This window comes from Balaenoptera musculus, chromosome X (assembly GCF_009873245.2).
Source record: "Balaenoptera musculus isolate JJ_BM4_2016_0621 chromosome X, mBalMus1.pri.v3, whole genome shotgun sequence".
NCBI lineage: Eukaryota > Metazoa > Chordata > Mammalia > Artiodactyla > Balaenopteridae > Balaenoptera > Balaenoptera musculus.
The window spans coordinates 41,008,826-41,034,752 of NC_045806.1; the positions used below are offsets into that span (position 1 = coordinate 41,008,826).

General features: G+C 39.9%; 1 protein-coding gene across 2 annotated transcripts; it reads left to right on the top strand.

The window, feature by feature from the left end:
- The first annotated feature begins 130 nt into the window (after positions 1 to 130).
- Positions 131 to 14,814, top strand: RGN (regucalcin). Of its 2 annotated transcripts, none has more exons than XM_036839652.1 (7): positions 131 to 315; positions 2,153 to 2,333; positions 4,191 to 4,373; positions 11,331 to 11,546; positions 13,058 to 13,189; positions 13,552 to 13,706; positions 14,388 to 14,814. In XM_036839652.1, exons 2-7 carry the CDS (start codon positions 2,165 to 2,167, stop codon positions 14,436 to 14,438), a joined length of 906 nt encoding a protein of 301 aa, XP_036695547.1. In that variant the 5' UTR covers positions 131 to 315; positions 2,153 to 2,164; the 3' UTR covers positions 14,439 to 14,814. The 2 variants fall into 2 exon arrangements, with proteins under 2 accessions (XP_036695547.1, XP_036695546.1); XM_036839651.1 differs by lacking the exon at positions 131 to 315 and adding an exon at positions 1,810 to 1,923.
- The last annotated feature ends 11,113 nt before the right edge of the window (positions 14,815 to 25,927 follow it).

Here is a 25,927-nt window from a genome sequence, read left to right on the forward strand (position 1 = left end):
AACTTTCCTTTTGAACCTGTTTGTGTTTAACCGGACCCTCGACCCAGTCTCTCAGTGAGGCATTTGGATAACTTTTTTTGGTTAAGTCAGAGATTACCTTTAGCTATCCGTCCAAACTCCAAAGCTTAGGTTCACTGGGCTCCAAGCCTCTGTCCCACCTCCCTGCCCCGGCGGGCTCTGCTGGATTCTTCCTGCCGAGGAGGAGGGAAGGCGTGGAGGGAATCGGTTTCCACCCACAGCCCCGGCCGGGTGACTCTCCACCGCGGGCCCTGCTCTGCCACCTGACCTCCGAGCCCCCTGCAAGTCATCAGGCTGGTGAGTGCCCTGCTCAGGCCGGCCTCCCCGCCCCCTCTCTGGAGAGGGGACATCTGGCGACAGCCAGCCCCATCCCCAAACCCGTGCGGCTGAAAGGAGACCGACCCCCTCTACCACCCGGGGACCCGCGCCCCGCGCGCGCCCCACTCGGCCAGCCGGGGCTGGGGAGGAGGCGGGCGCAACCTTCAGCTTCCCGGGGGCACCCGAGGCCGCGGCCGCGCCGCCAGCCAGTACCGGGCCCCGCGCCCGCACAGGTGGCCCGAGCAGAAAAGGGACATTTGCCAGACATCCCCTCCCCCCGGCTTGCACCACGGAGCGTGGGGTTAAAAGCTGCGATTGCAAAAGTCCCGCGTCTGATCTTGGGCCTTATCTCAGATTGACAGCCGGAAGGCCTTTAGAACCTCTGCCAATTTTTAACAGCCAGTGAGGACTGCAAATGCTACAGTGCTGGCAGGCAGCATTTGAGGACGATTTGAGCTGTGTTTCTTTAAAAAAAAAAAAAAGCGGTTTATCGAAGGTAATATTAAACCAAAGATTATTTTCCCCTATCATTAATTTGCCCATCCATGTGTGGGACCAGTGACTCCAAATCACATAATTGTCAAGGAGAAGGGTGAAGACGCAGGCGGTTTTGATCATCATCAGGACGCAGTCTGGGAAAGAGAGAAGGCTCTTGAAAGTTGTCTGTCTTTCCTCTCCCACGTGGGTTTCTTAAGTAAGGATTTTTTCTTTTCTGATAATTTTTCTTTTTCTTCTACCTGTTCGCTGGTCACAGCCTCTGGCCTAAAGTCCCAGAATAGAATGTTCCTGCCTGTGGAGTTCAAGACTCCTTGCCAAATTGGCATGGTGCCTTCCTAGGCAGCAAGAAATAGCTGAGGGGCTGTCATTTCCTACAGTGGTGCCCCAACGATGTCCTTTTCTCCCCCCTTTCCATTGTCTGAATTTGAAAATGGATGTTATAGAGAACAGACTGGTGGTTGCCAAGGGGGAGGGGGCTGGGGGAGGGATGCAGTGGGAGGTTGGGATTAGCAGATGTAAGCTTTTATATATAGAATGGATAAACAACAAGGTCCTACTGTACATCACAGAGAACTATATTCAACATCTTATGAAAAACCATAATGGAAAAGAATATATTAAAAAAAGAATGTATATACATATATATATATATATGTATAACTGAATCATTTTGCTGTACAGCAGTAATTAACACAACATTGTAAATCAACTATACTTCAATAAAAAAAAAGAATATGGATGTTATTTCTACTTTAGTGTATTATCACTGATGAACTGCATTTCTAAAAATGCAGTTCAGAAAAGTGCAGAGCAGGAAGATTGGCCTTTGGGCCGTCAGAGAAGGCAATCAACACCATGCACGGATGGGAAGGGCAGCAGGAGAAGGACGCCCAGAGGGCCACCAATGAGGGAGTTTCCCACCCCCTGACCCGCCTTGGGGACTTGGGTGCTGGCATAAAGGCAGCCTTGCCTTATAGAAGCAGCCAGCTCTCTCTGGGGGTCACTAGCGCCAAGGTGTGGATGTTGGAGTGTTGCTTTTTTTCTCTCTCTTTTTAAGAGAAACCTTGAAAAAAAAAAAAAAAAGCACCGGTAAGTTGATTGAAGATCTCTTGTGTTATGGCCTATCAGCTCTTTCTTCTTTTTTATCTGTCTCGTCCTGCCACATTGCATATTTTGTTCTGATCTGGGGAAAGTGTGTCCAGCCTTTCCAGTTCTGATTTTAAAAACTCAATCTGTATTGGGATCTTACCAGCGTCTTAGGTGTTTTGCTGAATTTGCTCCATGCGATGACATTTCACTTTATCTCTGTTGTCTTCAGTAAATCTCCCCCATGACAATGTCTTCCGCTAAGATTGAGTGTGTTTTGCGGGAGAACTGGCGCTGCGGTGAGTCTCCAGTGTGGGAGGAGGCATCCAACTCTCTGCTCTTCGTAGATATTCCTGCAAAAACGGTTTGCCGGTGGGATTCGCTCAGCAAGCAAGTGCAGCAAGTGACCGTGGGTAAGGATGAAGGATGGGCTTGGATCTGCCCAGACAGCCATCTCTTCCCTGGGGAGGGGCGGTCACCTAATGTGTCATTCCTCCGGAACCTTCTTGTTAAAGCGTACTGAATATGCTTGAAAACTGTTGGATTGTCATCCTTTCTGTGTCCCCCACTTTGACCCAGGAGTAAAATCTGAACGGTCAATACTTTCCTCTTCCCCTGCGGGTGCCGGGCAACATTCCCCATTGTGTTTTGGATGGTGAGTCACGGTAGGATCTTTCCTTAATACCTTCAGTTAACAGCCGTGAAAGTTGGAGACCTGGTTTGTGGCACAGCAAAGGTTATCTACCTTGAGTCAGGCCAAGGCCTTAATTTGCAAAAAATAATAATAATAATAACAACAGATATATGCCCTCTTTGTGCAAAGAGGAGCTTTTGGACTTAGAAAGCATTAACCGGGACTTTCTGTTCACTGTTCAAAATAGGATTCACAAAGGAATTTCGAGTGCATTGGAGTATGATTCTGTTAATGGCCCTGTGATTTCCCATGGAGGGGTTTATCACATTCTATGGCCCAAGGGTATGGGCTTGACTAGAGATAAAGAAGTTTCTTCTTTTCATTCTTGTGTTCGTGGGAAAGAGATACCAGGAATTCCTGTGACCTCAGGATGCTCTCTCTCAACCCAGAACTGGGGACCTTTTTTTTTTTCAGATGAGAGGGAACAGCTTTTAATTCACTCACGGACATGACTGTGGCTAGAGGCAAAATGACTGTGACCCGCTGTGATCAGACTTGGGGGAGAGACCCATCACCTTCCCTAGTCTCTCTTTCCCCGTATGCACACATTAGGGATATATTCCTACCCCTAATCTTCAAAACAAAAACAAAACAAACAAAAAAAACCCCCAAACCCTGGGAAGGGCTTGTGGTGTCCACAGTAGCTTAAAAGCTAACAGAAGCCTCAGGCCACAGGTTCGGATCCCTGATGAGGATATGACGCTCCTACTAGTGTCTTGCACATTCCCTGGGACCCTCCACGGCTCGAATCAACTTCTGCACAGGGCACCAAGCGTCTTGCACTGAATAGATGCTTAGGAAATGTTTTCACAATAAAGTCTGTCAATTTGTTTCCTGTGAGTACTCACCATGGTAATCAATCTCTCCACTTAAAAAAAAAAGTTTCCTTATACGTGGAAAAATGTTAAACCCAGAAAACCTAAAATTTAAATATACAAAATATAGTAGTATAAGGAAGACGTGATTTTTTAAATCACTGCATCTACATTTCTATTATTTTTTAATCATGCTTACTTCCAAAAAGGATTTAAGAAACAATTTTCAATTCAATACATACAAAATAGGGTCCCTTTAAAAAGACAAGTCCTAATTTAAAAAAAAAAGAAGACAAGCCCTGTACTTGAGGGAGAGAGAGATGTCATAAAACCCAGTTCCTGGAACTAAACACAGTTTGTGTCCCTGCATTTCCTGAAGATCGGGCAAACTGAGCATCGCTTGCTCTGTGACAACTGCCCTGGTTTACACACCACCCCCTTAGGAACCTCTCCTCTGGACTTGCTGTGGCACCTGCCCCAGTGTATGGCGGCCGCTGTGGTTTGACTTCTCTGCTTCTCCCGCTAGACTGGGAGCTTCCAGAGGAGTTGGGTTTCGTTCATCTTTCCATCCATGCTGCCCGGAACAGCACACGGAGTTCATGCTCAACGAATATACTCGGTTATGTAACCGTCACTATTCAACAGAGAGGAGGGAGCACTCCCCTTGCCAAAAGAGCTGCAACCTCTTAGAGATGCCGGGTGGCGTGATGGACACAGTGTGACTACTGGCTGCCCTCTGACTGCTGCTTTTACCTCTGCAGATGCCCCAGTCAGCTCTGTGGCCCTTCGCCAGTCAGGAGGCTACGTCGCCACAGTTGGAACAAAGTTCTGTGCTTTGAACTGGGAAGATCAGTCAGCAGTTGTCTTGGCCACAGTAGATAAAGACAAGAAAAACAATCGATTCAATGACGGGAAGGTGGATCCCGCTGGGAGATACTTTGCCGGTATGGTTTATCTTTAGCACCTACTTACTGAGCTTTGGGGAAGACCAGAATATGACTTACAAAAGCCTCACAGCTGCAGTAGTAAAAGAAGTATTCGTAACAGGTCTTGGGTTCTTCTTTTATTATTACTTAAGTCACTTGTATCCAAAAAAAAAAAAAATCCCATGAGAAAAACTTCATAGATATCCCTTTCAACTGCTGTCTCTAGCAGACTAAAATTTGTATTGTATTTTTGTAGTTTAAATGAGTTTTAAGATAGAGGTTGTGTTGTGGTTACTGTTTAAATTGGAAATAATTTCAAACTTTCAGAAGAAAAAAGTAACAATAGTACAAACAACACCTGTATAGCCTTTACCTAGACTCACCTATTGTCAACATTTTGTTCCAACTGCTCTCTCAATACATAAACATTTTTCTCCAGGATCATTTGGAAGTAAGTTGCATATATCATGTGCCTTTACCTCTAAAATACTTCAGTGTGAATCTCCCAAGAAAAAAATGACATATTCTTTTTTTTTTTTTATAAATTTATTTATTTATTTTTAGCTGTGTTGGGTCTTTGTTTCTGTGCGAGGGCCTTCTCCAGCCGCGGCGAGCGGGGGCCACTCCCCACCACAGTGCGCGGGCCTCTCACTATCGCGGCCTCTCCCGCTGCGGAGCACAGGCTCCAGAAGCGCAGGCTCAGTAGCTGTGGCTCACGGGCCCAGCCGCTCCACGGCATGTGGGATCTTCCCAGACCAGGGCTCGAACCCATGTCCCCTGCACTGGCAGGCAGATTCTCAACCACTGTGCCACCAGGGAAGCCCTCAAAATGACATATTCTTACATGACCATAGTACAGTAATCAACTCAAGGAAGTTTAACATTATGACAATTTTATATGATGTACTATCTATATTTCAGTTTTGTCAATTTGCCAAATAATGTCCTTTATAGCATTCTTTCCCTCCAGTACAGAATCCAGTCTAGGATTATGTACTGCATTTAGTTGTCATTTCTCTTTAATCTTCTTTCATCTGGAATGGAACATAGCCTTTCTTTGCTTTTTATGACATTGCCATTTTTGAAGACTACAATCTCACCCAACTCCCCTCTTTTTTAACAGAACATTCCTCATGTTTTTGCGTTTGTCTAATGTTTCCTTGTGATTAGGTTGATGCTACATATTCATGGCTGGAATCACTGCATAGGTGCTGTTCTGTCCTTCTCGGGGTATCCCATCTGGATACCATCTGTCCCTCATTGGTGATGTCAGTTTTGATCACCCAGTTGATGTCTTAGATTTCTCTGCTGCATAGTTAACTATTTTTAAATTGCAATTTATAAGCAGTTTGTGGGGTCTGTTAGTGATCTATTGCTGTGTAACAAATTACCCTGAAATTTAGTGGCTTAAAATAACAAACAGGGCTTCCCTGGTGGCGCAGTGGTTGAGAATCTGCCTGCCAATGCAGGGGACACGGGTTCGAGCCCTGGGCTGGGAAGATCCCACATGCCGTGGAGCAAATGGGCCCGTGAGCCACAGTTACTGAGCCTGCGCGTCTGGAGCCTGTGCTCTGCAACAAGAGAGGCCGCGACAGTGAGAGGCCCGCGCACCGCGATGAGGAGTGGCCCCCGCTTGCCACAACTAGAGAAAGCCCTCGCACAGAAACGAAGACCCAACACAGCCATAAATAAAAATAAAAAATTAAAAAAAAATAACAACATATATTATCTCACATAGTTTCTGAAGGTCAAGAACCTGGGTCTGGCTTGGCTGGATGGTTCAAGGCTATGTCCTGAAGTTGCAGTCAAGCTGTTGGCTGGGGCTACAGCCTTGGAGGGAGCTGGAGTCTCTGAAGCGGCCTGGAGGATCTGCTTCAAATCTCACTCACATGGCAGGCAGTTGGCAGGAGGCTTCATTTCCTTACTGCGTGGGCCTCTCCATAGGACTTCCCGGGACATGGCTTCCCCCAGAGCCAGTGATGAGAGGCAGAGAGAGAGAGAGAAAGAGAGAAAGCCCAAGATGGAAGCTACAGTCCTATTATAACCAATCTCAGAAGTGACATAGCATCACTTCTGCCATGTGCTATTGGTCACAAAATTATGGAGGGGACTAGACAAGGGTGTGAATACTGGGAGGCAGGGATCATTGTGGGTCATCTTAGAGGCTGGCTACAACATGCGGAGATACTTTAAGTCCAAGCAAATATCCTGGTCCTCATCAAAATATCTTCCTTAGGTTTTACATTCCTTGATGATTCTCACTTGAAGCCATCTTTATTATGATGGCTGCAGAATGACTTATATACAGATTTAAATGAATTTTAACTCTAGTTTGAAATTAAATAATGCATTTCACATTTAGTTCTCATTTAGCTCCCATCCTAACAACCCTATAGTTAGCCAAAGTTGTTTCTAAATCCCTGCTGTTTCCACCTCCCCACTCTGCCCCTCACGTCATCAGCCATGCTGTCCTGGCTCCATTCTTTCTTTCTTTCTTTCTTTCTTTCTTTCTTTCTTTCTTTCTTTCTTTCTTTCTTTCTTTCTTTCTTCCTTTCTCTTTCTCTCTCCTTCTTTCTTTCACTGCGCTGGGTCTTTGTTGCGGCACGCAGGATCTTTAGTTGTGGCATGCAGGATCTTTTAGTTGCAGCATGTGAACTCTTAGTTGCGGCATGCATGTGGGATCTAGTTCCCTGAGCAGGGATCAAACCCGGGGCCCCTGCATTGGGAGCACGGAGTCTTAGCCACTGGACCACCAGGGAAGTCCCTCCATTCACTTTCAACATGGAAGGTAAGTAAGATCTGAGCAGGTGGTGTGGATTGTTTCCCATCTTCCTGGACTTTACACAACCACAGATCTAGTCCAGGACAGGTTGAAAGATTAAAGATGAGAATCCATTGGAAGCCCTTCTGCCAGTAATTTCTGCAGGATGAAGAAATATGACTGGATACTCTACCTCCTGTTGAAGTTGATTTTCTCTCTCCCTTATGGCTAGAAGTTTACAGCTCTGTGGCACTTGGTGAGACAAAATTAAAATGCCCTCAGAGGCCTGAGTTCTTAGCCTGGAGTCCCCAATTCTTAACCTTTGCCCTCTGGAGACCCCTTAAAACTGTAGGCATCAGTGTGCATACATACTGGTCATGTGCATCTGTCAGAAGCACCTGAGAAACTTTTTCTAGAGAGAGTTTATAGCTTTCAGCAGGTGTTGAGAGCTGTCCCTGGCCCAGAAAAGGGTGGGGTCATCTGATAGTCTGGATGGGGGTCTCTTAGTGGTGGGTAGCACCCTGAAGGTGTCCCAACACCCAAGGTCTCACCTGTCTGGGCTCACTACTAGATGATGATAAACCAGGGCTCCAGTTTCTTTCCCACTAAGGAAGAGCCCTTTCTAAGCAGTGGGGGATCCACATTCATGTTCCAGGCATCTCTTTCTGTGAGGCAGATAGTGGGGGAAGGGGGTGGGTGGGGGTGGAATAGAAATAATAGAAACAAGCCCAACTGCCCTATAGCAAAAAAAACAGGGAGGGAGGTCTGGCTTGCTGTTCAGGCTTCCCAGTTTCAGTCCATTTTCCTCTAACTCACCCTTCTTTCAGATGGCGCATGTTATAGTAAATGAGCTTTCCAATTTCTTCCTTATGTTAAATTCTGCTCTGTCCTCTGAGATCACACTCAAGTCTAAGTGCATATTGCATGGGCACATGAGAAGAATGTGTATTCTGCTGTTGTTGAATGGAGTGTTCTCTATAAGTGTCACTTAGGTCCAGTTTGGTTGATGGGATTCAGTTCTTCTATTTCTTTGCTGATTTTCTATCTACTTGGATCTATTACGGAGAAAGGGATGCTGACATCTCCAACCAGAATTATGGATTAGTGTGTTTCTCCTTTCAGTTCTGACTTTTGCCTTGTGTATTTTGAAGCTCTGTTGTTAAGCACATGCACATTTAGGATTATTATGTCTCCTTAGTCAAGTGACTATTTTCACAGTATGTAGTTACTCCTATTTATCCCTGGTAGTTTTCTTTGCTCTAAGTATATCTTGTCTGATACTAACATAGCCTCTACAGTTTTTTAAAATTAATATTTGCATAGGATAGGTCTTTTCCCATCCTTTTACTTTTAAGCTACATATATCCTTATATTTGAAGTGAGTTTCTTATAGACAGCATATAGTTCTATTTTCAAACAATTTATTCTGACATTATCTTAATTGATGTGTTTAGATTATTTACATTTAATGTAATTATTGATATGCTTTGACTTAGATCCACCATTTTATTATTTGTTTTCTCTTCTTTCCCTCTGTATTTTTTTGTTACTCTGTTTCCCCTTTCCTGCCTTCTTTTAGGTTATTTGAATATTTTTTAGAATTCAATTTTAATTTACTTATTGTGATTTTTCACTATATCTCTCTGTATAGTTTTTTAAGGGTTCCTGAATGGATTACAAATGTATAGTTAACTTTTCACAGTCTATCTAGAACCAATATTTTACCACTTCAATTGACAATCACCCATTTATGTCATAGTTGTCTTTATATACATAGATTTAAAATCCCATCAGAAAATGTAATTTTTGCTTTTGATCATCAGAAATATTTTAAGGAACTAAAGGGAAGAATAGTCTATTATATTTATTCATATACATGCTATTTCTATTGCTCTTTCTTCATTCCTGTTGTTCCTTTTGGTATTTTTCCTTTTGCTGTTTCCCTTCTGTCTGAAGAACTTCCTTTAGCAATTCTTTTAGAGCAAGTCTGCTGGCTATAAATTCTCTTAGTTTTACTTCACAGGAGAAGGTCTTTATTTCACCTTCATTCTTTAAGGATATTTTCACTTGATATAAAATTCTAGGTTGACACGTTTTTTTTCTTTCAACAAATTAAAAATGTATCACTTTCTTCTGACCTCCACAGTTTCTCATGAATAATCAACGGTCATTGAAATCATTATTCTCCTATATGTTGTATGTATGTCATTTTTCTTTCATTAATCTTAAGGATTTCTATTTAACTTAAGTTTGGTTGTTTGTTTTTTGGGTTTTTGTTTGTTTGTTCTTTTTTTTTTTTTTTTGGCCACGCCACGTGGCATGTGGCACCTTAGTTCCCCGACCAGGGATCAAACCCGTGCCCCCTGCATTGGAAGCATGGAGTCCCATCCACTGGACTGCCAGGGAAGTCCCTATTTAACTTAAGTTTTTAGAAATTTGATTATGATGTGTCTGGGTATAGGTTTCTTTGGGCTTATCCTGTTTGGGGTTTGCTCAGCTTCTCAAATATATAGTTTTATGCTTTTCACCAAACTTGGAGAGTTTTGAGCCATTACTTCTTCAAATATTTTTTGGCCCTGTATTCTTTGTCCTCTTCTCTAGGAATCTAGTGACACATGTGTTAGCTCTTTTGTTGTTGCCCCACAGGTCCTTAACACTATATTTTTTTCAGTCTTTTTTTCTCTCTGTTGATCAGATCGGATAATTTCTTGATCTAGCATCAGATACACTGACTCTTTCCTCTATCATCTCTATTCTGCTATTGAGTCCATCCAGTGGGTTTTTTATTTCATTAATTTTATTTTTCAGTTCTAAAATTTTCACTTGGGGATTCTTTATATCTTCTCCTCCTTTGCTGCTATATTGAGTTTTGTTTTAAGACTCTGCAGATCATTCATTTGAGCATTTTTATAAGAGTTGCTTTAGTCTTTGTCAAGTAATTCCAACATCTGTGCCATCTCACTGTCTGCCTCTTGATTCTTTTTCCTATACGACTTGAGATTTTCATGCTTCTTTGTGTTGCCAAGTAACTTTGGATTGTATCCTGGACATTTTGACTATTACCTTATGAGATGCTGGGTCTTGTTTAAATCCTATGGAGAATGTTGATGTATTCGTTTCAGTAAGCAATCTGTATATTTAGGTTCAGATCACAAGTTCCAACTTACTTTCTATTAGGTGCCATTAGGTGCGCCACTCAGTGGTCAGTCTGAGCCCTAGAAGGAGTTCTATCCATTAGCTCCGTTCTCCAAATCTTTAGCATGCTAATTAGAATCAGATCCATGCGTGTACAAACAGATGAGCCCAGCAGATCACAAACAACTTTATGGGGTTGCATTTCTGAACATCATCCCTCTTTACTATCTTCTAGTACTTTCCAGCTTCCTGTAGCTCCTTTTCATTCCTCCAGTCAGAAACCACCCACTTCTATGGCTGTTCTGCCTCCAGGGCCAAGTGGCAGGAGGGGAGAGAGAGAGAGAGAACATGAAAGCAACGGTGTTTGATCTGCCCTTTTGTCCCTGCAGCTTCACTAAATGGAGAGGAATGTCGCCTTCCCTCAGAGTTTTGATTCCTGTAGTTTCCTGTTGCTGACCACTCTCTGCCTTTGCTACCCTCACTGCAGAATTGCCTGGGGGCTGGTGCATGAGAAAATGGAGAAAAAGGAGTAGAAGATAAGCAGGGGGTTTCTTCCACTCTCTCTCGGAGCCGTAGGAGTGTTTTCTGCTCCTTGTGCCAGATCTAGAGGTTTCTCTCGGACCTCTTTCTGCCTGCACCATGGTGCTCACTTCCAAGTTTCAGGCTGGGTTGAGTTCAGGCCAGGACATACTAGAGGATAAAATGGAGAACTCAAGAACTCGCCACCAATTAGGTGATACTTCAAATTCTGTGTTCTTCTCTGAGCCGCCTGATAATTTACATTGCAGGCTTGTCAAATAGCTATGCCATGCATTTTGTCCAGGTCTTAGAGTTTTGCTCAGTGTGAGAAAATGAGGTTGGTGCAGATGTCTGGAACCAGAACCTCTCAAGGTAGTTTTAATTTGCATTATAAGCAAGGTAGTTGTCATTAAAAAAAAGAAAACCCATAGGACCCAGATTGGGATTGTATAATAATTTCCTTGATTTCATCACGGGGAAGGAGTCTTGGTGAGAGAAGATGGTGCAGTGCACGGGCGGGATGCTGTGCAGCTGAGCTCCGTGCTCTTTGGGTTTTGTAGGTACCATGGCTGAGGAAACAGCTCCAGCAGTTCTGGAGCGGCGCCAAGGGTCCCTGTACTCCCTCTTTCCCGACCACCATGTGGAAAAGTACTTTGACCAGGTGGACATCTCCAATGGTTTGGATTGGTCTCTGGACCACAAAATCTTCTATTACATCGATAGCCTGTCCTACTCCGTGGATGCTTTTGACTATGACCTGCAGACAGGAAAGATCTGTATGTACTTTTTCATTATTTTTCTTAATATTGCTGGTATTTTTTTCATATGCATATGACTAGCAGGCTGCCTCGCCCTTAACCCACTTGAAAAGGTCCTTACTTTTCAAACAAAGAACTGCCTAATGTTATGATTCCAATATTGTAATGATTACACAGACGACTCTACTGCCGGTCAAGCCATGGCTCTCAGCACAACTAAATATGGTCACAGTTGGCATAATATGGCTAGGTCCTTAATCCTTTTTCTTGCAACCATCACTAGAAAGAGGCTCACTGTAAAACGGATCCTGTCTTACCAGCTGGTGCTTAAAGGCAAATAGTATACAGCAGAATGGGACAAAAGAACAGAAAATTAGAGTTTGGGGTTGATATTTCTTATTTGTACTTTAGTTAACTATAGGCAAGTACTTAAAGACAAATTAACAACCTTTCAAAATGGAAAAGTAAAAAAAGTAGTTGCAGATTGTTCAACTCCACCAACGGGATGTAAATGAGCCATAGTTGGAAACTGGGAGGGAAGGAATTATTGGAAAGAATTTAAAAAGGAGTGCTTGAAACTTTCATGAAAGGTGCCAGACCACAAGAGCAAAACCAATCATAAAAATGACTTGAAAAAAATCATGAGTCTCATGTAGATTTAATCAGAGGCAAAATATTCCAGCACAGATGTTTTGCTTTGAAATATGTAGTGCTCTTTTTCATGACTGTTTTTACCCACTTTACTTACACATGGTTTTAACATTTTTTCCCTTATACCTCAATCTGATTACTGTAATGACCTGGATTTTGTAGTGTAATGTTCCTCTGGATTTTGATGCTTGTTTTTTGTACATTATGATTCCCTTTAAGGCCGTCCAGTTGGTTTCAGAATACCCCTCTTTTCAGAAACAAGCTCTTCTAATATTTAGATAAGGTGATTTTGGAGCATTTAGTTGGGCAGAAACAGAACTCATACACCTTGTTAGTTTTTGTGCATGAATTGTTGGCAGCTCGAACCTGGGCCCTCGGCTGTGAGAGCATGGAGTCCTAACCACTGGAGAGCCAGGGAATTCCCCAAAGTAGGCATTTTTGAAAGTAAAACAGCAAAGGTCTAACCACAGACTGAAGTGTATATGAGGTGGGCATGCAGGGCTTCAGTTCAGGTCCCTCAAAAAGATCTTTTGTTATTTTATTAAGAATTCTGCTTTCTTTTTTCTCTCCTCCTCTGAAAGCTTAGGTAGCTGTGTCTGTACCCAAACTAAAAGGAGTGAGTCCACCCCAAATCCTACAGTACAAATCCTTTGTTGAGGGGTGCCCACTCATGTTTTTGGACATTTTTAGAGTTAGGAATCCTCCTGAATCATCCCACCTGTGGTACCCATTTGCCAGACACTGGATAAGCAGAAGTGATCAGTATTTATAATCAACTTGATTGCTCATTGTTTGACGCTCAGTATTGAGGGGCCTGTGGTTTTGGGGTGGGTGTGTGTGGTTGGTTTGTCTGTTTGTTTGTTTGTTTTTAACCATAGCCAACCGCAGAAGTGTTTACAAGCTGGAGAAAGAAGAACAAATCCCTGATGGAATGTGTATTGATGTTGAGGGGAAGCTCTGGGTGGCCTGTTACAATGGAGGAAGAGTGATCCGTTTGGATCCTGAGACAGGTAGGCCCACAGCAAAATGAAAAACCCCCTCCATGTCTAGGAAACACCAGACACTAGGGGCCAGAGAAACTTCATCACTAATAAAGTTATATAGAGATATATTCAAAGGTCTCAATTGGATGATTTTGGAAATAAAGGCCAAAGATATAGCCCAAAATGTTATAGTAAGAACTCCTTTTCCTGTAGAGGTAAATCTTTTTTGCCCAGAAGAAATTGTCAGGGAAGGTAGGTGAAATACCTGGGCGAAGTCTGACCTCCAAATCTTCTTTGAACTTTCCTATTGCTCCACAAGGGGTCCCGAAAAGTTGTGTGGGTGGAAATTTGCTAGAGCTAGACTTTAAATGAAATATTTGGTGACCTAGGGAAAAGACTCCGAACTGTGAAGTTGCCTGTTGTTAAAACAACCTCATGCTGCTTCGGAGGGAAGGATTACTCTGAAATGTATGTGACCAGTGCCCGGGATGGGATGGACCCCGAGGGTCTACTGCAGCAACCTGAAGCTGGTGGAATTTTCAAGGTGATCTGGCTATTTCTTTTATTTTGAGGGTGAGGTGGGAGATCTTCGGTTAAGTAACTGAGTGATTGGTGCTTTTTCATACTTCCCAAACACAATTGTATTTGGCATTTAAGCTCATCATGCTAGACTTAAAAACATTTTATTGAGATTTTCTAGACCTGAAGTCCAGGACAATGTGTTCAGCCCACTTTGTACAGTGCTTTAAAATATTTTTTTGCTTCAGTGGTATTTGAAATTCTATAAATCAGTAGAATAGGCTTGGAAAAACAGTGTTTGAAACACATTTATAAGATTAGTTGATTGTTTTGATGTTGCAAGAATATTTTCAGGTTCTTAACTTTTTTTGGCAGTGAAATAAACACTGATAAGAGTTATAGATCTCTTGAGCTGAAAAGAAATGTAGAAGTCATCTGGCGCAAACCCCTTTCTTAACAGATGGGAAGAAGATAGGAATAAATTCAGTTTTCAATCCTAGTTGTAAATGGTTGCTAGTTGAATTATTATCTATGTGAATAATTGGGTTGGACCATAAATACCTAATCAAATAGTTCCTTTTTATTATAGGAAACAAAACAAGGATAATAGGTGGCTAAATATATTATTGTGAATCATAAAAATGTTTTTGGAGAATATTTGTGAATTACCTTGTATCAGAGTTTCTCTCTTTTCTTTTTTTAACAGATAACTGGCCTGGGGGTCAAAGGAATTCCTCCCTATCCCTATGCAGGATGAGTGACAGGCCTTCCTTCATAGTGGAGGAGACTTCTTAGAAGACAACTAGAAAATTCTGGTGCTGAAATTTCAGTCTAGTTACAAAAAAAAAATGAAGCAATGATATTAATAGGATTAAATTTTTAATTACAATTTTTAAAACATAGAGCATTTTTAACAAGGGGTGACAGGTGGTTTTGATAACATACTATAAGGCCTTCTGCAAAAGTGCTATAGAAATATAGAGGTGTTCAACCGTCAACCAGCCTCTTGATTCTTTGCAAATTGCTGGTGGAATTGGGGGAGGGGGAAGGGACCATATTTGTTCTTTACTCTGCATTCCATACTTACTATACCTAAAGCTTTAAAACACTAATAAATAGTAGTCTGGTAATGACTTGCTATGATTACGTTCCTTTTTATTTTCATCATAATCTTATAAAATATGCTGCAGTGCCGACCTACCTTCGTATTACTCTTCCTGTATGTTATTTTACAAACTAAAATATTACTGGAGGATAAGAATCAAACATTTTGGCAAAATCTATGGTTCCGACTGCCACCTAGTAGATGTAATGTATCACTTTGGAAAGAATACTTTAAAAATAGCCTTATTGAGTTTTAATTGACCTACACATATTTAAAGTGTACAATTTGATAAGTTTGACATATATATACACATTAATGAAACCAACGCCTCAAGTAAGATAATGAATCTATCCTCTACCCCAAGACTTTCCCTGTGTCCCTTTGTAATCCTTTCCCTTGGTCCTTCTGTATGCCTGCCCCCATCCCCAGGAAACCACTGATCTGATTTCTGTCACTATAAATTAGCCTTAAAATTGGGTACTGTGATTTCTCCAACTTTGTTTTTTCAAAATTGTTTTAGCTCTTTTAGTTCCTTTGGCCTTCCATATAAATTTTAGAATCAGCTTGACTATATCTACAAAAAAATCCTGGAGCAATTTTAATTGGAATCGCTTTAAATCTGTAGAACAATTTGGAGAGAATTGGCATCTTTACTATTTTGAATCTTCCAACCCATGAACATGGCATGTCTTTCCAATTATTTAAGTCTTCTTTGATTTCTTTCATCAGCATTTTGTAGTTTTCAGCATACAGATTTTTGTTTTGTTTTGTTTTTGTTTTTGGCCACACCATGCAGCATGTGGGATCTTAGTTCCCCAACCAGGGATCAAACCCCTGCTCCCTGCAGTGGAAAAGTGGAGTCTTATCCACTGGACCACCAGGGAAGTCCCAAGCATACAGATCTTGTACATGTTTTGTTAGGTTTATATCCAAGTATTTCATTTTCTGGAGCTATTGTGTTATTATTATTTAAATTTTTTGTTTCCAGTTGTTCATTTATGGAAGTATGATTAGTGTTTGTATCTGATGACTTTGCTAAACTCACTTGTTAGTTCTAAGGGTATCTCTATAACTTCTCTGGGATTCTTTGGATATATAATCATGTCTTCTGTGAGTAGACAATTTTATTTTGTCCTTTCCAATATGTATATTTTAATTTCTTTTCCTTACCTTATTGCACTGACTAAGACTGCCGGCATTATGTTGAATAGGAATAGTAAGAGTGGATATCATTGCCTTGTTCCCAATCTTAGGAGAAAAGCATGCAGTCTTTCTTCAGTAAATATGATGTTAGCTGCAGAATTTTTTGTAGATGCCCTTTCTCAGGTTGAGTAAGTTCTCCTCTAGTCTAGTTTGCTGAGAGTTTTTATTAGTAGTAGTAGTAGTATTTTGTTTTTTTATTTTATTTACTTTTTTAATTTATTTTTTATTTACTTTTGGCTGAGTTGGGTCTTCCTTGCTGCACACGGGCTTTCTCTAGTTGCGGCGAGCAGGGGCTACTCTTCGTTGAGGTGCACGGACTTCTCACTGCGGTGGCTCCTCTTGTTGTGGAGCACAGGCTCTAGGCGTGCGGGCTTCAGTTGTTGTGGTGCGTGGGCTCAGTAGTTGTGGCTCGTGGGATCTAGAGCGCAAGCTCAGTAGTTGTGGCACGTGGGCTTAGTTGCTCTGTGGCATGTGGGATCTTCCCGGACCAGGGCTCAAACCCGTGTCCCCTGCATTGGCAGGCGGATTCTTAACCACTGCGCCACCAGGGAAGCCCCATAGTAGTATTTTGGATGTATTTTATCAATTTTTTTTCTGCATTTGTTGATACGATCATATGGTTTTTCTTCTTTAGACATTAATATGATAGATTTTTGCATCCCTGGGATAAACCCCGCCCTGGGTGGTGGCATATTATTCTTTTTATATATTACTGGATTCAACCTTCTAAAATTTTGTTGAGGATTTTCGCATCTATGTTCATCACGGATATTGGCCTCTAGTTTTCTTTATTTCTACTGTCTTTGCCTGGTGTTGATATCAGGGTAATACTGGCCTCAGAAAATGAGTTAGAAAGTAGTCCCTCCTCTTCTATTCTCTGGAAAAGATAGTGTCTATTTATGGTTATTTATTCTTTAAACATTTAGCAAAATTCACCAGTGAAGTCATTTGGACCTGGAGATTTCTTTTTCAGAAGGTTTTTTAAACTTTCCCTAGTAATTATAGGGCTATTCACATTATCTATTTAATCTTGGTGAGGTTTGGTAGTTTCTGGCTTTCAAGGAACTATTCATTTTCGTATAAATTGTCAAATTTATGCACTTAGAGTTGTTCATAGTATTTCCTTATTTTTTTTTTAATAATGTCTATGAGGTTTGTAGTAACATCCCCCTTTCTCCCTGGTACTGGTTATTTGTGTCTTCTCTATTCTTTGTCAGTCTTGCCAGAGGTTTATCAGTGTACTGATCTTTTAAAAGAACTTATTTTTTATTTCATTGATTTATCCTCTTATCTTCATTATTTTCTTCCTTCTGCTTTATTTTGATTTATGTTGTTCTTTCTCTAGCTTCTTAAATTGGAATCTTAGATTATGAATTCGGGACATTTCTTCTTTTCTAAAATAAGCATTTAATGCTATAATTTTTCCTCTCAGCACTTCTTTTTCTGCAGCTCACAAAGACTGATATGTTGTATTTCCATCTTTGTTAAGTTCAAAATATATTCTAATTTCCTTGGAGTCTTTTTGAGTGTGTTGTTTAATTTCCAAATGACTGGAGAGTTTACTGTTATCTTTTTGGCATTGACTTCAGGTTTAATTCCATTATGGTCAGAGAGCATATTTTCTATAATTTCAAGTCTTTGAAATTTATTAAAGTTTGATTTATGACCCAGGTTATGGTCTATCTTGCTAAGTGTTCTATATGCACTTGAGAAAAATGTGTATTCTGCTGTTACGAGTGGAGTGTTCTACAAATGTCACATTCAGTTGAAGGTGTTGTTCGATTTTTAAAAAATTTTTTACTTTATTTTTATTTTTTTTTTGTCAGTGCAACTTTTTTTTTAATCAGTCATCAATTTTATACACATCACTTTATACATGTCAATCACAATCGCCCAATTCAGCACACCACCATCCCCACCCCACTGCAGTTTTCCCCCCTTGGTGTCCATACGTTTGTTCTCTACATCTGTATCTCAACTTCTGTCCTGCAACCCTGTTCATCTGTACTGTTTTTCTAGGTTCCACATAACATGCGTTCATATACGATATTTGTTTTTCTCTTTCTGACTTACTTCACTCTGTATGACAGTCTCTAGATCCATCCACGTCTCAACAAATGACTCAATTTCGTTCCTTTTTATGGCTGAGTAATATTCCATTGTATATATGTACCACAACTTCTTTATCCATTCGTCTGTTGATGGGCATTTAGGTTGCTTCCATGACCTGGCTATTGTACATAGTGCTGCAATGAACATTCGGGTGCATGTGTCTTTTTGAATTACGGTTTTCTCTGGGTATATGCCCAGTAGTGGGATTGCTGGGTCATATGGTAATTCTATTTTTAGTTTTTTAAGGAACTGCCATATTGTTCTCCATAGTGGCTGTATCAATTTACATTCCCACCAACAGTGCAAGAGGGTTCCCTTTTCTCCACACCCTCTCCAGCATTTGTTGTCTGTAGATTTTCTGATGATGCCCATTCTAACTGGTGTGAGGTGATACCTCATTGTAGTTTTGATTTGCATTTCTCTAATAATTAGTGATGTTGAGCATCTTTTCATGTGCTTCGTGGCCATCTGTATGTCTTCTTTGGAGAAATGTCTATTTAGGTCTTCTGCCCATTTTTGGATTGGGGTGTTTGTTTCTTTAATATTGAGCTGAATGAGCTGTTTATATATTTTGGAGATTAATCCTTTGTCCATTGATTCGTCTGCAAATATTTTCTCCCATTCTGAGGGTTGTCTTTTTGTCTTGTTTATGGTTTCCTTTGCTGTGCAAAAGCTTTGAAGTTTCATTAGGTCCCATTTGTTTATTTTTGTTTTTATTTCCATTACTCTAGGAGGTGGATCAAAAAAGATCTTGCTGTGATTTATATCAAAGAGTGTTCTTCCTATGTTTTCCTCTAAGAGTTTTATAGTGTCCAGTCTTACATTTAGGTCTCTAATCCATTTTGAGTTTATTTTTGTGTATGGTGTTAGGGAGTGTTCTCATTTCATTCTTTTACATGTAGCTGTCCAGTTTTCCTAGCACCACTTATTGAAGAGACTGTCTTTTCTCCATTGTATATCTTTGCCTCCTTTGTCATAGATTAGTTGACCATAGGTGCATGGGTTTATCTCTGGGCTTTCTATCTTGTTCCATTGATCTATGTTACTGTTTTTGTGCCAGTACCATATTGTCTTGATTACTGTAGCTTTGTAGTAGAGTCTGAAGTCAGGGAGTCTGATTCCTCCAGCTCCGTTTTTTTTCCCTCAAGACTGCTTTGGCTATTCGGGGTCTTTTGTGTCTCCATACAAATTTTAAGATGATTTGTTCTAGCTCCGTAAAAAATGCCATTGGTAATTTGATAGGGATTGCATTGAATCTGTAGATTGCTTTGGGTAGTATAGTCATTTTCACAATATTGATTCTTCCAATTCAAGAACATGGTATATCTCTCCATTTGTTGGTATCATCTTTAATTTCTTTCATCAGTGTCTTATAGTTTTCTGCATACAGGTCTTTTGTCCCCCTAGGTAGGTTTATTCCTAGGTATTTTATTCTTTTTGTTGCAATGGGAAATGGGAGTGTTTCCTTAATTTCTCTTTCAGGTTTTTCATCATTAGTGTATAGGAATGGAAGAGATTTCTGTGCATTAATTTTGTATCCTGCAACTTTACCATATTCATTAATTAGCTCTAGCAGTTTTCTGGTGGCAGTTTTAGGATTCTCTATGTATAGTATCATGTCATCTGCAAACAGTGACAGTTTTACTTCTTCTTTTCCAATTTGTATTCCTTTTATTTCTTTTTCTTCTCTGATTGCTGTGGCTAGGACTTCCAGGACTATGTTGAATAATAGTGGTGAGAGTGGACATCCTTGTCTCATTCCTGATCTTAGAGGAAATGCTTTCAGGTTTTCACCATTGAGAATGATGTTTGCTGTGGGTTTCTCATATATGGCCTTTATTATCTTGAGGTAGGTTCCCTCTATGCCCACTTTCTGGAGAGTTTTTATCATAAATGGATGTTGAATTTTGTCAAAAGCTTTTTCTGCATCTATTGAGATGATCATATGGTTTTTATTCTTCAATTTGTTAATATGGTGTATCACATTGATTGATTTGCGTATACTGAAGAATCCTTGCATCCCTGGGATAAATCCCACTTGATCGTGGTGTATGATCCTTTTAATGTGTTGTTGGATTCTGTTTGCCAGTATTTTGTTGAGGATTTTTGCATCTATATTCATCAGTGATATTGGTCTGTAATTTTCTTTTTTTGTAGTGTCTTTGTCTGGTTTTGGTATCAGGGTGATGGTGGCCTCATAGAATGAGTTTGGGAGTGTTCCTTCCTCTGCAATTTTTTGGAAGAGTTTGAGAAGGATGGGTGTTAGCTCTTCTCTAAATGCTTGATAGAATTCACCTGTGATGCCATCTGGTCCTGGACTTTTGTTTGTTGGAAGATTTTTAATCCCAGTTTCAATTTCATTACTTGTGATTGGTCTGTTCATATTTTCTATTTCTTCCTGGTTCAGTCTTGGAAGGTTATATCTTCCTAAGAATTTGTCCATTTCTTCCAGGTTGTCCATTTTATTGGCATAAAGTTGCTTGTAGTAGTCTCTTAGGATGCTTTGTATTTCTGTGGTGTCTGTTGTAACTTCTCCTTTTTCATTTCTGATTTTATTGATTTGAGTCCTCTCCCTCTTTTTCTTGATGAGTCTGGCTAATGGCTTATCAATTTTGTTTATCTTCTCAAAGAACCAGCTTTTAGTTTTATTGATCTTTGCTATTGTTTTCTTTGTTTCTATTTCATTTATTTCTTCTCTGATCTTTATGATTTCTTTCCTTCTGCTAACTTTGGGTTTTGTTTGTTCTTCTTTCTCTAGTTTCTTTAGGTGTAAGGTTAGATTGTTTACTTGAGATTTTTCTTGTTTCTTTAGGTAGGCTTGTATAGCTATAAACTTCCCTCTTAGAACTGCTTTTGCTGCATCCCATAGGTTTTGGGTCGTCGTGTTTTCATTGTCATTTGTCTCTCGGTATTTGTTGATTTCCTCTTTGATTTCTCCAGTGATCTCTTGGTTATTTAGTAACGTATTGTTTAGCCTCCATGTGTTTGTGTTTTTTACGTTTTTTTCCCTGTAATTCATTTCTAATCTCATAGCGTTGTGGCCAGAAAAGATGCTTGATATGATTTCAATTTTCTTAAATTTACTGAGGCTTGATTTGTGACCCAAGATGTGATCTATCCTGGAGAATGCTCTGTGCGCACTTGAGAAGAACGTGTAATCTGCTGTTTTTGGATGGAATGTCCTATAAATATCAATTAAATCTATCTGGTCTATTGTGTCATTTAAAGCTTCTGTTTCCTTATTTATTTTCATTTTGGATGATCTGTCCATTGGTGTAAGTGAGGTGTTAAAGTCCCCCACTATTATTGTGTTACTGTCAATTTCCTCTTTTATAGCTGTTAGCAGTTGCCTTATGTATTGAGGTGCTCCTATGTTGGGTGCATATATATTTATAATTGTTATATCTTCTTCTTGGATTGATCCCTTGATCATTATGTAGTGTCCTGCCTTGTCTCTTGTAACATTCTTTATTTTAAAGTCTATTTTATCTGATATGAGTATAGCTACTCCAGCTTTCTTTTGATTTCCATTTGCATGGAATATCTTTTTCCATCCCCTCACTTTCAGTCTGTATGTGTCCCTAGGTCTAAAGTGGGTCTCTTGTAGACAGCATATATAGGGGTCTTGTTTTTGTATCCATTCAGCAAGCCTGTGTCTTTTGGTGGGAGCATTTAATCCATTTACATTTAAGGTAATTATCAATACGTATGTTCCTATGACCATTTTCTTAATTGTTTTGGGTTTGTTTTTGTAGGTCCTTTTCTTCTCTTGTGTTTCCCACTTAGAGAAGTTCCTTTAGCATTTGTTGTAGAGCTGGTTTGGTGGTGCTGAATTCTCTTAGCTTTTGCTTGTCTGTAAAGCTTTTGATTTCTCCATCAAATCTAAATGAGATCCTTGCCGGGTAGAGTAATCTTGGTTGTAGGTTCTTCCCTTTCATCACTTTAAGTATATCATGCCACTCCCTTCTGGCTTGTAGAGTTTCTGCTGAGAAATCAGCTGTTAACCTTATGGGAGTTCCCTTGTATGTTATTTGTCGTTTTTCCCTTGCTGCTTTCAATAATTTTTCTTTGTCTTTAATTTTTGCCACTTTGATTACTATGTGTCTCGGCGTGTTTCTCCTTGGGTTTATTCTGTATGGGACTCTCTGCGCTTCCTGGACTTGGGTGGCTATTTCCTTTCCCATGTTAGGGAAGTTTTCGACTATAATCTCTTCAAATATTTTCCCTGGTCCTTTCTCTCTCTCTTCTCCTTCTGGGACCCCTATAATGCAAATGTTGTTGCGTTTAATGTTGTCCCAGAGGTCTCTTAGGCTGTCTTCATTTCTTTTCATTCTTTTTTCTTTAGTCTGTTCCGCAGCAGTGAATTCCACCATTCTGTCTTCCAGGTCACTTATCCATTCTTCTGCCTCAGTTATTCTGCTATTGATTCCTTCTAGTGTAGTTTTCATTTCAGTTATTGTATTGGTCATCTCTGTTTGTTTGTTCTTTAATTCTTCTAGGTCTTTGTTAATCATTTCTTGCATCTTCTCAATCTTTGCCTCCATTCTTATTCCGAGGTCCTGGATCATCTTCACTATCATTATTCTGAATTCTTTTTCTGGAAGGTTGCCTATCTCCACTTCATTTAGTTGTTTTTCTGGGGTTTTTTCTTGTTCCTTCATCTGGTATGTAGCCCTCTGCCTTTTCATCTTGTCTATCTTTCTGTAAATGTGGTTTTTGTTCCCCAGGCTGCAGGATTGTCGTTTTTCTTGCTTCTGCTGTCTGCCCCCTGGTGGTTGAGGCTATCTAAGAGGCTTGATGGGAGGCTCTGGTGGTCTATTTTATTTTATTTTGTTTTTATTTTTATTATTTTTTTGGCTGCGCTGGGTCTTTGTTGCAGCTTGCAGGCTCTTCATTGTGGACTTCTCTCTAGTTGTGGCACACGGGCTTCTCTAGTTGTGGTGCGCGGGCTGTAGAGCACATGGGCTCAGTAGCTGTGGTGCACAGGCTTCTCTCTAGTTGTGGCGTGTGGGTTTTAATTGCCCCTCAGCATGTGGGATCTTAGTTCCCCGACCAGGGATTGAAGCCACGTCCGAAGGCGGATTCCCAGCCACTGGACCACCAGGGAAGCCCCCAGGTGTTATTCAGTTTTATATCCTTCTTAAGCGTCTGTCTTCTAGTTCTGTTAATGAGAAAGGAGTGTTGAAATCTCCAACTATAATTTTGGATTTGTTTATTTCTCTGTTCAGTTCTGACAGTTTTTGGTTTGTGTATTTTGGAACTCTGTTATTAGGTACATATAACTTTAGAATTGTTTGTCTTCTTGGTAAACTGACTCTTCTTCAATACGTAAGGTCTCTCTTTGGTAATTTTCTTTGCTCTAAAGTCTACTTTGTCAGGGACTTCCCTGGTGGTCCAGTGGTTAAGACTCCGTGCTCCCAATGCAGGGAGCATGGGTTCGATCCCTGGTCAGGGAATTAAGATCCTGCATGCCCAATGGCACTGCCAAAAATGAATAAATAAATAAAGTCTACTTTGTCTGTTTCTTTTAGTTCACGTTTGCATGGTATATCTTTTTCCACCCTTTTACTTTTCAAGTACTACCTATATCATTACATTTGAAGTGAGTTTCTTCTAGATAGCATATAGCTGGGTCATTTTTTAAATTGAGGTATAGTTGATTTACAATATTGTGTTAGTTTCAGGTGTAAGCTGGGTCATTTTTTTAATCTTCTGACAATCTCATATTTTAATTGATGTGTTTAAACCATTTAAACTTGGTATAATTTCTGGTATGTTTGCATTTAGTCTGCCATTTTATTATTTGCTCTCTCGCTCTCTCTTTTTCCTGTTTATTGTTCTTCTGCTTGCCCTTCCCTGCCTTCTTTTGGGTTATTTGAACTTATTCTTGTACCTATCGTGATTTTGACTATATCTATTTGCATTAATTTTTATTATTACTTTGGGGATTATAAAATACATAGTTAATTCTTCATAGTCTATTTAGAATCAGTATCTTATCACTTTAATTGGAATGTATAAACCTTACCACCATATAGGTCCCTTTACACTTCCTCCTTCATGTATAAGTGTATTGTATACTATATCTATATACACTGAAAATTCATCAATGTTAAATTTTTTGCTTTCAACCATCAAGCATGTTTTATTCTCTTTTTCTTTTTTTTTTGACCATGCTGCATGGCTTGAGGTGTCACAGTTCCCCAACCAGGGATTGCACCCAGGCCACGGCAGTGAAAGCCTGGAATCCTAATCACTAGGCCACCAGGGAACTCCCAAACATGTTTTAAAGAACTCAAGAGGAGAATAGTCTATTATATTTACCAAGATACTTACCATTTCTGTTGTTCTTCCTTCGTTTCTGATGTTCCAAGTTTCCTTCCTATATCCTTTTTATTGTGTGAAGAACTTCCTTTAGCAATTCATTTAGAGCAGGTATGCTGGCTATGAATTCTCTTAATTTTCCTTCAAAGGAGAATGTCTTTATTTCACCTTCACTCCTGAAGGCTATTTTCACTGGGTATGGACTTCATGGTTGGTAGTTCTTTTCTTTCAGCCTTTTAGCAGTTTAAAAATGTTGTGCCATTTCCTTCTGGTTTCCATGGTTTCTGATGAGAAATCTGCAGTTGTTGAAATCATTGTTCCCCTACAGATAATGAGTCATTTTTCTCTCACTGATTTCAAGATTATTCATTTTGTCTTTAGTTTTCAGCAATTTGATTATAATGTGTCTCGATATGGATTTCTTTGGGTTTATCCTGTTTGGGTTTTGCTCAGCCTCTTGAATCTGTAGGCTTATGTCTTTTACCTAACTTGAGAAGTTTGGGGGTCCATTATTTCTTAAAATACTTTTTTCTGCCTCACATTCTTCTTTCTCGGACTCCAATTACTTGAATATTAGACTTTTTGTTGTTGTCCCACAGGTTCCTGAAGTACGGTTCCTGAAATTAACAGTTCCTGTTAATTTTTTTCAATATTTTTTCTCTCTTGTTCAGGTTGGATAATTGTTATTGATCTATCTTCAAGTTCACTGGCTTTTTTCTCTGTTATCTCTATTCTGCTGTTGAGTCCATCTGGTGATTTTGTTGTTGTTGTTGTTATTTTATTTTTCAGCTCTAAAATTTCCATTTGGTTAATCTTTATGTCTTTTTTCTATTCCAATACTTTCCATTTTCATATTTGTTTTGAGAATTTTCATGATTGCTCAGTCAATCATTTTTATAATAGCTCTTTAAAGTGCTTGGCAGATAATTCCAATATCTGCATTATCTCATTCTTGGCACCTGTTGATTGTCATTCCCCACTTGAATTGAATATTTCATTGTTCTTTGTATGCTGAGTAATTTTGGATTGTATCCTGGACACTTTGAATATTACATTATGAGACTCTAGGTCTTATTTAAATCCTATGAAGATAATTCAAAAAAAGTCATGTACCACAATGTTCATTGCATCTCCATTTACAATAGCCAGGACATGGAAGCAACCTAAGTTTCCATCGACAGATGAATGGATAAAGAAGATGTGGCACATATATACAATGGAATATTACTCAGCCATAAAAAGAAACGAAACTGAGTTATTTGTAGTGAGGTGGATGGACCTAGAGTCTGTCACACAGAGTGAAGTAAGTCAGAAAGAGAAAAACAAATACTGTATGCTAACACATATATATGGAATCTAAAAAAAGAGAAAAAAAAGGTTATGAAGAACCTAGGGGCAGGATGGGAATAAAGACGCAGACCTACTAGAGAATGGACTTGAGGACACAGGGAGGGGGAAGGGTAAACTGGGACGAAGTGAGAGAGTGGCATGGACATATATAC

Bases quoted from the DNA above. Each gene is read 5' to 3' on its own strand.
- RGN (XM_036839652.1), top strand. From the start codon at position 2,165: ATGACAATGTCTTCCGCTAAGATTGAGTGTGTTTTGCGGGAGAACTGG. The intron at 11,547-13,057 runs GTATGTACTTTT...TTTTAACCATAG, and splicing joins CCTGCAGACAGGAAAGATCT to CCAACCGCAGAAGTGTTTAC. The intron at 13,190-13,551 runs GTAGGCCCACAG...TTGGTGACCTAG, and splicing joins CCGTTTGGATCCTGAGACAG to GGAAAAGACTCCGAACTGTG.